The sequence below is a fragment of the Hemitrygon akajei genome, chromosome 22 (genome assembly GCF_048418815.1).
Source record: "Hemitrygon akajei chromosome 22, sHemAka1.3, whole genome shotgun sequence".
In the NCBI taxonomy this organism is placed as follows: Eukaryota; Metazoa; Chordata; class Chondrichthyes; order Myliobatiformes; family Dasyatidae; genus Hemitrygon; species Hemitrygon akajei.
This window is the reverse complement of record NC_133145.1, coordinates 22,531,294-22,542,483: the sequence shown is the minus strand read 5'-3', so window position 1 is coordinate 22,542,483 and position 11,190 is coordinate 22,531,294. Positions and strand designations below refer to the sequence as shown.

The 11,190-nt window shown below is 38.2% G+C and overlaps 1 protein-coding gene across 1 annotated transcript; it reads left to right on the top strand.

Annotated features, from left to right (window-relative positions):
* The first annotated feature begins 4,664 nt into the window (after window positions 1-4,664).
* LOC140714550 (recoverin-like) lies at window positions 4,665-10,641 on the top strand. The gene is made up of 3 exons (XM_073025832.1): window positions 4,665-5,212; window positions 9,669-9,780; window positions 10,407-10,641. Exons 1-3 carry the CDS (start codon window positions 4,832-4,834, stop codon window positions 10,514-10,516), a joined length of 603 nt encoding a protein of 200 aa, XP_072881933.1. The 5' UTR covers window positions 4,665-4,831; the 3' UTR covers window positions 10,517-10,641.
* Window positions 10,642-11,190: the final 549 nt, after the last annotated feature.

Genomic DNA, 11,190 nt, shown 5'->3' with positions numbered 1-11,190 from the left:
ACAATGCTGATTAAAATTCATTTGAATATCTGTGATGTGGGTGTGGATCAGGAGGTGTGAAGTTTGTGTGTTGTTTCAAAGAAAGCATTGTAAATACATTGTAAATATAGAGTTGTCCTTTGATGTTTAGCACATAAAATATTGAGCCCCATAATGGGCCAGCCAGACCTTTCGACTGAAAGCATCTCCATATGATGTTTGCTGTTCCTTATTTTGATATAAATAGTGACTTGTTGGGACTATAGTATTTTGCTGTTCTCACTTTGATGGTTTTTATAATTCTATCTGTGGCGTTAGATGACTGACAAATCATAAGGTTATACAGCATTGAAACAGGTCTCTTGGCCTAACTCATCCTTAAACACCAAGGTGCCTTCCTGAGTTCGTCCCATTTATCTGCAAAGACCTTTTGTGTCCATGATCCTGTGCAAATATCTTTGTAATATTGCAATTGTACCTGCCGCTACCACATCTTCTGACAGCTTAAGGAGGTTCAGCTTGTCATTTCACACTAATTTCAACAATTGTACTTTTGAAAATATCCTGACTGGTTACATTTTGGTCTCATACACAAATCTGCATGTGCAGGAATATAACAAGCTGCAGAGAGCCATGGACTTAGCTCAATCTATCACAGGCACATTCCTCCCCAATGCTGGTAGTAACTACAGCAGACGCTGCCTCATCAAGGCAACATACATCATCAACGATCCCCACCATCTTCTCGCTGTCACCACTGGACAGGAAGTACAAAGGCCTGAAGCTCCTCACCATCAAGTTCAAGAATAGCCACTTAACTTCAACAATTCACTTTTTGAACCAAACTCGTTCTGCAACACTATGGCCACTCTCATTAGCTTCCACTCTGCCAATCTGAGTAGCACCCACTGTTTGCTATTCTGTTTTACATCTAGAAATCAATTCTTATCACACTTTTGTATTGACTTCCAACTCTATTTGCTCTAACCTTGTTTACCAGCTTCCAGCATGAAACATTATCAGAAGCCTTTGAAAATGTAACTACCCTGCTCTATTAGATGGATCCTTAAAAACCATACGACTATAAGACATAAGAGGAGAATTAAGCTATTTGGTCCATTGAGTCTGCTTTGCCATTTCATCATGGCTGATCCATTTTTCTCTCAGCCTGAATCTCCTGCCTTCTCTATGCCCTGACCAATCAAGAATCTATCAACCTCTGCCTTAAATATACATACTGACTTGGCCTCCACTGCTACCTGTGGATTTATAAGATAAGGGGCCCAAAACTGCTCACAATACTCTAAGTGAGGCTTCACCAGTGCATTACAAAGGCTCAAAATTACATCCTTGCTTTTATATTCTAATCCTATTGAAATGAATGCTAAGATCGCATTTGCCTTCCTCAAAACAGACTAGCTGGCCTATAATTTCCTTTCTTCTGCCTCGCTTCCTTCTTGAAGAGTGAAGTAACACTTGCAATTTTCCAACTTTCCAGAACCATTCCAGAATCTAGTGATTCTTGAAAATCCATTACTAATGCCTGCACAATCTCTTCAGTCACCTCTTTCAGAACCCTGGGATGTACACCATCTGGTCCAGGTGACTTCCCTAACTTCAGATATTTCAGTTTCCAAGAACCTTCTCTCTAGAAATGGTAACTTCACACACTTCATGACCTATGACACCTGGAACTTCCACCATTCTGCTTGTGACTTCCACAGTGAAGAATGATATAAAATACTTATTCAGTTTGTCCGCTATTTCCTTGTCCCCCATTATTACCCCTCCAGCATTATTTTCCAGTGGTCCGATATCCATTCTCCCCTCTGCTTTACACTTTATGTATCTGAAGAAACTCTTGGTATCATTTTAATATTATTAGCTAGCTTTCATATTCCATTTTTACCTTCTTAATGACTTTTTAGTTGCCTTCTGTAGGTTTTTGAAAACTCCCCAATCCTCTAACTTCCAATCGATTTTTGCTCTGTTATATGCCCTCTCTTTGGCTTTTATGTTGGCTTTGACTTCCCTTGTTATCCATGATTGTGTCATTTTGACTTTGGAATACTTCTTACTCTTTGGGATGTATATATCCTGTGCCTTCTGACTTGCTTCCACAAATTATAGCCATTACTGCTCTGCCATCATCCCTGCCACTGTTCCTTTTCAATCAGTCTGACCCACTCCTCTCTCGTGCCTCTGTAATACTCCACTACTTCCAGTAATACTCCACTACTTCCAGTAATACTCCAGTACTTCCCTTTACTCCACTGTAATAATGACAGATCTGACTTTTAGCTTCTCCTTCTCCTAATTCAGGGTGAATTCAATCGTATTATGATCACTTTTCCATAAGGATTCTTTTACTGTAAACTCTCTAATAAATTCTGGTTCATTGCACAACACCCAATCCAGAATAACTGACCCTCTAGTGGGCTCAACCACAAGCAGCTCTAAAAAGCCATCTCATAGGCATTCTTGAAACATCCCCCCTGGAATCCAGCACCAAACTGATTTTTCCAATCCACCTGCATAATGACTGTTGTAACATAGCCCTTCTGGCATGCATTCTCTATCTCCTGTCGTAATTTGTAGACCGTGTCCTTATTACTGTTTGGGCATTTGTAGACAACTCCTATCAGGGTCTTTTCACCTTTGCAGTTCCTTAGCTCTACCTACAATGCTTCAACACTTTCCGACCCTGTGTCACCCCTTTCAATGATTGATTTCATTGCTTACCAACAGAGCAATGTCACACCCCCCCCCCCCCCCACATTCCTGCCTGTCTTTTCAATACAATGTGTATCCTTGGACATCAAGCTCCCACCCATAACCTTCTTTCAGCCATGATGGATTGATACCTATGACATCATACATGACAATCTGTAACTGTGCTACAAGTTCATCTACCTTATTGTGCATACTGCCCATATTCAAATATAACACCTTCAGTCCAGTATTTCACCCTTTTTGAATTTATCCATCTTTTATGTTGCAACTCATCCTGTTGACTGCAAAGGACATCTTTTCACCTTCATAATTTTCACCTTCATAAATATATTTACATTCTGCTTAATGGTAGTATGATTTTCTAAGTTTCTAGATGTCAGATAGCTGCCATACATTTCCCCATTTTCTGAAATACTAATGTCTACCTAACAAGACAATAGTGTCCTGTTTACTCCCTCCTATCTTAAACATGGGCTTCATTTGCTATCCTCCAGTCTTCTGGAACCGTTCCAGATTCAATATCATCTGGGGAAATGATAAAAAGAGCATTTGTTATCCCTGTTGCTCTGAGAAATAAACTACGGTATTAGATCCCTTGGATATTTGATTTTCAGGCTTATTAGCTCCTCACAGATATTTTAATTAACAATAATTTCTTTTGCTTCTTCCTTTGCGTTGGAGCCTTTGTCATCTAGTACTTCTGGTACATATTCATTTAATTCCTCTAACGTTTGCCTGTCCCCCTGATAAATCCTGACTCCCCAGTCTGTTTGTAAGGGACCCATAGCTGTTCTCAGTATGTTTTTCATTCTTGCATATCAGTCTGTTTTTATGTTTCTTCTTGGTTACTCTCCTGCTTTGTTTTATCTTTCATTATCAATGTTATCAGTTCGCTTACCTAAATACCAAAATTCTCCAAATCCTCAAGGTTACTCATTTCATTGAAACTTTATAAGCCCTCCTTAGATATAACACTATCTTATCTCTAATCCATGGTACGACCAGTCTATCCATTGTGTCTTTGTTGTTTAAACGAAAGTTCCAAGTAAGGGTATTACCAAATTATATATACATCTCCATTAATTACCCTGAGATTAATCTTTTGCATGCATCCACAGTAAGTACAAAGAAATACAAGACTGAAAAACTACACACAAATAAACTGCAAAAGACAAGAAATTGTATAGGTACAAAAATAAAACCAAAATAATAATAAACAAATAAATATTGAGAACACGAGTTGCAGAATACTTGAAAGTAAGTCCATAAGTTGTGGAATCAGTTCAGTGTTTGGGTGAGTGAAGTTAGCCACTTTGGTTTAGGAGCCTGATGATTGAGGGGTAATAACTGTTCTAGAACCTAGTGGGGTGTGACCTAAGGCTCCTGTACATTCTTCCTGATGGCATCAGCGAGGAGAGAGCATGGCCTGGATGATGGGGGTCCTAGATGATGGATGCTGCTTTCCTACGACAGTACTCCATTATGTTTAATCTTACATTTCTCCACACTCTGATCCCATTTGTTACTTCCCTTTGTTTCTACAGCCTATTTATTTTGCTTATTCTATTTCCAATGTCCATTTCCAGCTTAATTTCTTCTCCTGTCTCTCATTTCATGTTCCCCACCCCAGTGCCAAATGTCATTGCCATTGTGTTAGGGTCCTCCTGCGGGTCAATGCAGAGGCATTATCACCAGAAAAATTTTGGCTGTTCCAGGGGATAGAGCTCCAGCTCTATTGGCAACAAATTTAGGTACCAATATCACTCTGATCTTGAGAACAAATTATACCATTTGTCCAATTCTTGGTATATTCAGATGGGAGAAATGACCAAAAGAAATTCTGATGTTAAACAACACTGCAGTAGGGGAGATGAGATTTGTTAATATTTTTAGGAATTTATGCCTCGGGTTACAGTTACTTCCATTAGTTAATTGGTTTTCTTTGTTAATAGGAATTCTGCTGTCTGCGTGAATGTCAATCTTAAGGAGATAAAGGCTAATCCCTCTAAACCATGAACCTTTAATCTATTCAGATAAACCTGCATCTGGTGCTAGACTGTGCAGTGTTGAGCCAGGAGTCCTTTCTTGCCCTTCCTGCTACTTACCTCTGGTACTGGAAATGGGAAACACCAAAAGCAGTGCCCTCTCCAAAGATATCTTGGAGGATCTCAAACTCAACACCAAGTACTCAGAGGAGGAACTCTCCGAGTGGTATCAAACCTTTCTGAAGGAATGTCCGAGTGGCAAGATCACCATGCCGCAATTTCAGCAAATCTACTCGGGCTTCTTCCCCGACGCAGATCCGAAAGAATATGCTCAGCACGTTTTCAGAAGCTTTGATAGCAATGGTGATGGCACCTTGGATTTTAAAGAATACATCGTTGCTCTTCACCTCACCTCCTCTGGAAAAACCTCTCAGAAACTAGAATGGGCCTTTTCCCTTTATGACGTGGATGGTAATGGCACAATCAACAAGCAGGAGATCTTAGAAATTGTCAAGGTACACTGATTTGTAAATTGCATGATTCTGATTGTACAAACTGCTAGAAAATACTGATACTCATTTTCCATTTTGGTCTTTTTCTTCCATCTATTTTGCTTCAGTTGTCACTTCTCCTCTTTTGAGATTCTTTTGCAGGCAGCCAATTCAGTTATCCCTGCTTTATAACCAGTTACTATAAGCAAAAGGAAAGGTTGATGTGATTCTCTTTATATTTACCCTGCTTTAAAATAAGTAGTCAATATCCTCTCAGACAATCTAGGGCCTTCTCTCCCCCCCCCACCCAAAACAATATGGCTTCTACCATTTTATGGTAATATTCATTACTTTAAAAGACATTGAAAGGGTGTTTCTATTTATATTGCAGCTTAACAGATGCCCCAGCCAACCAAAGACACTTTGCTTTTGAAATGCTGTCCCTGTTATGTAAATTCTCAGCAAGGTGCCATATGATTGAAGGGCAGGTCAAGGGAGAAATGTTATCTCAATTACTGGAAAAATTAGGGCCTCATAAACTGTTTTTCTTGTTCAGTTATGTATAAAAGATAAAATACCTCATAACTATTCTCTTTCATTAATATATATATCCAGACTAAGTAATGTGTTTTCAATATCATTGAACTGGAATTAATCCACTTTTATTGCAATGCTAGTAAATATTAAGTTTTAAAGAACTAACTAAATACAGTACAGAATTTCAAAAGTTATAATAGAAACACAGTACTGTGCAAAAGTCTTAGGCACATTATATATATATATATATATATATATCTTGGGTGCCTAAGATTTTGCACAGTACTGTATTTGCATTAATGAGCAGGTGTATAGGTGTACCTAATAAAGTGCTCATTGAGTGCATTTTCTTTGTTCAGGTAATTTTTTTTGTTTAAAAAAAAATGTATATAATTTATAGTACTTTACAGAAGTTTTAGGCATCTTAGTTTTATATGTGTACCTAAGACCTTTGCACAGTACTATATACAGAGTTATTGATGTGAATTTAAGGTGTATTTTATACTGGAGCAATAATTCTAAACAGATTAAAGGGCAGTAAATTCTCCTTTCCTTATTAGATTAATAGAAATGCAGAGGATTATTGCAATAGGCTTTACGCATATTACAATGAAGAATACACATTAAAACTAATTTATCACCATACCGCCCAAAATCGTTCCTTAACATTCCCACATATTCCTTCCCTGCCCCAGATTTGTCTTTCTAAATTACTGCTCCATCTGAAAATCATTTTCCTCTTTTAAAATTCCTTGAATATGTTAGGGACTTCCAAATTTTCCTTGAAACATCTAGGGATCTCTGCAACTGGATTTACACCAAAGGAAGCGCACTTTTGTCGAATTCAAAATAGCATCCAATGAGACTGTTTCTCCTTCTCAATCTCCTTTAGCTCTCGGGTATTATCAGTTGCTCCATCACCCTCCAACGCTTTACCATCAGGTTAGCTGGCTGTTGATAAGGCATTGGAAGGTGGCACAATTGATTCTATTCTTAGCTGTGGTCCAAGACTCTCCTCCAATGGCATTATTTTTATTCATAAGGTTTACTCTGGAAACTCGCATGGAATTATTATTGACCACACATTCCATGTATGGCACATTTTCCCAGCTCTAGATGGGCCTGATCCTGATCTCCACAGCTGGCTTTGTGAAGTTTGTATGTACGCCTCTTGCCTACATAAATTGATCCTGGTTGCTCTAGTTTGCTCTCACATTCTAAAGACCTATAGGTTAGCGGGTTAACTGACCATTGTAAAATACTCCCAAGTGTAGAGAATGGGAAGAAAATTAGGAGGGGGGTTTGGTAAGAATAAATTTAAGGGATATATGCAGGGAATGGAATTGATGGGATCCAAGTGCTGGCATAGCTTTGATGTGTCGAATGGCTTCCTTCTATGTTGTAAGGTAATATTAGAATTATTTGAGTCTGATAACCAAAAACACTAACCTTAGCCTCGATTCCACCCCGTGACAGGCCTCTGTCTGAAGTTGCATCTGGCATATTGCCAGCTTGATGTTATTTTTAATCCTATGATGAGCTTTCAACTACATATCCGTACATCCCCATCAACATCAGCTTTGTGACATTCCAGGTCCTCAGCTCATCGCCCACTAAGATCTACAGACATATCTTATTATTAGGCTTGCCTTCTCCAACCTACTCATGGCTAGTCTCTGAGATTCTTTCTTCTGCAAATCTGCAGTCATCCAAAACTCTGTTTGCCTCTGTCCCAACTCCCACCAACATCTCTTCATCCATCAGCCCCAGGTTTTCTGATCTAAAGTGCTTGCTTCTAAAAGCAGGACCTTGATTTTCAGGTTACTACCTTGTTTTCAAATCATGCCAAAACATGACACCTTCTCATCTTTGCAGTCTCCTCCATATTTACAGTTCTCTAATGCTGGAGGGGAAGGCAAAGATAGTTCTCCAATGTTGGATTCTTAACCATATATACACAAGTGATTCTGCAAAATCTATAAATCCTGAAACATTGACAGTACATTTCCCTCCATAGACTGCCTGATTTGTTGAGTTCCTCTAGCATTTTGTGTGTATTCATCTTAAACAATCCTGGATTTTAATTATTTCACCATTCATTCCTGTGGCTTCAGTTATCAAGTCTCTAACCTTTCCTAAAACACTTCTCCTTTTTAAATTCCCTCCTTAAAAGCTCTTTCTATGACCAAGTGTATCATCTTTTTGGTTTGGGGTACACAATGCTGCTTTGGAGTTGTAGCACCTTTGACTGAGGATAACAAAGGGGTGTTGTCATTGTTGCTTTGTGTTTACAACTTGCTTTTTGATGTTCTGCAATTATGAAAAGTGGTATATAAATGCATGTGGGGTAGTGTAAGAAGTTGATTATATTTGTCCTGCAGTGAAAACAGGTGCTAAGTATCTGTAGCATTAACAAGACATGCCTACTGAAAATTCTGGATTTGGCATACAGTTTCAAACCTAAATGTTAATTTATCAACTCTTGTCTAGAGGTTCTAAACCTGAAACCTAAGGTTCCCCACTCCAGTGTAGATAAGGCACAATTTTCTGTCACCTCCATTGAGGGACAGGCAGAGGTGGAACTCCATATAGAGCTGAGAACTCAATGGAGACCTGCACTGTTTCTCTAATATGCCTCTAGATGTCTTGGTGGAGATGGTCCATGGAAATCTCTCCGGGATCTTTGCAGATTGTGCCAGAGATCCTGCAAATGCTTTTCACCATTGGCACTAATGAACATGAAAAGGTCAGAATATTGTAGATTGCAGATAGATTATCAAGTAGCCATACAAATTGCCACCAATAAACAGAGAACATGGAATAGTTCAGCACACGACAGGTTATTTGGCAATGTGTCAAATTATTTATCCCAATGACTATATCTGTCTCTTCTCTGCATGGCCTGTTAATTCCTAATTACTTTGTTACACTTAGTCAAGTGTGTTAATTAAACATCTGGCTTCTAGAAATGCCTGTTTTTTTAAATTCGGGGAGCCTTTTGGTGGCAGTTTTTAATTCAATCTACAGTGCCTTTCTCAAGGAAATCTTTTGTCAAACATGACTTGAACTGAAGACTTTACCTTTTCTATTGGTAAAAGTATTCAGTGAGGATTGTTATTCAGGTACATTTTGCCGTTGGCTTTGGAATGGGAGCACGGAGAATATAAACAGGAATTAGTCTTGATCATCTCCTGATGATCTCTGCTGGGAAACTTAACGGGGTCTGAGGTCATGATCTTTTTGGTTGTATAGGTCAGTGGCATGCACAGGCCAGGAATTGCCTCTTGAATGGTTTGTAACCATACAGTTATTTAAGGAGGGGAAGAGAGAGAAAAAGGGATGATAATTGCAAGAGATTATGCAGATATCAAATGAATTCTCGTTTTCCACCAATTATTTACTGAAATGGAAATGATTTGACTTATTTTAGCTGTATTAATTAAAGAAGTAAATACGTTTCTCATAGTTGTAGAGCATGTAAGCTGGCCTTTCAGTCCATAGAGTGTATTCTAATTCTCAACTACTCATTTTATACTAACCCTCTATTATTCCTATGTTTGATTCTCCCCACATTCTCTTCAACTTCAGATTCTTATCAACCGCTGTCATAACTTACCACTCACCCACAAACTGGGGAGAAGTTATAGTGTTCCTCAATTCGTGGGGACAACTTAACTCCACCCACACGGACGTGGAAGGCAGGAGGATATCAAAACTCCTAGGAGAAACCCGTACAGTCTCTCGGGGTATGTGCAGACACCACCTGAAGTCAGGATTGAACCTGTATCTCTGGTGCTGTGAGATGGCAGCACCACTCACTGTGCCACGTTGCTGTCAGGGCTTCTGTACGTTAATGAAAAGATAGCTACAGCTGGCTGCAGCCTGTGAAGAATTATCATGTGGTCTGACTGGTTTAGTGAAATCCGTTCTTTACTCCAAACAGGCAATATTTAAAATGATAAATGATGAAGAACAAAAAGGCCTACCAGAGGATGAGAACACACCAGAGAAGAGAGCTGACAAAATCTGGGACTATTTTGGCAAGAAAGAAACTGGTAAGCACACTGATATGGTAAAGGGATTAAAAGATAGACCAATATGCAGATTAGCCTTGAAACATTTTAAACTGACATTATGAGCAACGAGTTTTAAATTTGTGATAGTTCTGTACATATAACGATAGATACTGATATTTTTTTAATTGCAATGCCTTTAATGGCCAGGATGATCTGGATATTAGACCAAAACACCGTAAGATTCAGGAGCAGAATTAAGCCACTTGGTCCATCGAGTCTGCTCCGCCATTTCATCATGGCTGATCCATTTCCCTCTCAGCCCCAGTCTCCCGCCTTCTCCCTGTATCCCTTCATGCCTTGAACCTGAAGGTAAATGAAAGTTAAAATTGTAGTTCTTTTCCAAGAAATTGAAATAGCTCCCCTTTTCAGAGGCTGAGTATATTTCCAACACTCTTTATATTTCCTATTGAATATAATATCTATAGCTACATAAAAAGATCCAGCCAATTAAAAAAGCTTCATGTTTTCATGCAGGTGAGCATGTTTCATCAGCCATGTTGCAAGACAACCAAAATATAAAAGTGGTTTCTAATATTATGTGGATTGTGTTGAAGTGAAAATTTCTTACAAATATAACACCTTAATTAAATGTTCTTTTTTCACAGATAAGTTATCAGAGGGTGAGTTTATTCAGGGCACACTGGAAAACACAGAAATTCTTCGATTGATACAGTTAGAACCCAAGAAAATCAAAGAAAAGCTAAAAAGAAACTAGCTTCAATATTTCATTGCGGATAAAGTATATCCAAAGACCATTCCAAATTTCTTTACAAATTGCATGTTTCTGCATGATCTAGTGCAAGAGCTGTACAATTAAATATGAATAAAAATATCACTGTACATTTTTACTTGAATTTGCCTATTTATTTTACAAAGGATATTACACCCACAGTGAATGTAATCAAGATTCTCTTAATCTGGAGTGACAGTTAAAGCTTCTAATCCTCAAGGTCATTTTACTGAGAGATCAGTAATAATTTTAATGGATACTCGTGTCCTAAATAAATTACGTTTAATTATATAAAAGCTAAAAGGAAATTACAAAGATTTTCTTTTTCATTCTTTCCTTTTCTGAATTTGGGGAGAATGTGATCTAGCTCAATATACGGGTATGTTTCTGGGATTATGCGAAGTGAGTATTTAAATGGCTGTGAAGTTAAACACAAAAAATATATTTGCAAACATCAGGTAACGCTCACAAATAGTCAACACAAGTTGCAATAAGAAAAGTTGAGCACTGACTTGGATTTGCATCTGTTCTCTCAAGATTGATTCAATAACAATCCTGATAAAAGTTCGGATTACTTTTCTTTACTTAATTTATCCAGATCGTTTGTTTTTGGAGAGATGTTTAATACTCAGGTGAAGACTCCAATGAAAATGTCTTTG

Coding starts and splice junctions, on each gene's coding strand:
- LOC140714550 (XM_073025832.1), top strand. CDS start 4,832: ATGGGAAACACCAAAAGCAGTGCCCTCTCCAAAGATATCTTGGAGGAT. Junction 5,213..9,668: donor AGATCTTAGAAATTGTCAAG/GTACACTGATTT, acceptor TACTCCAAACAG/GCAATATTTAAAATGATAAA. Junction 9,781..10,406: donor TTTTGGCAAGAAAGAAACTG/GTAAGCACACTG, acceptor CTTTTTTCACAG/ATAAGTTATCAGAGGGTGAG.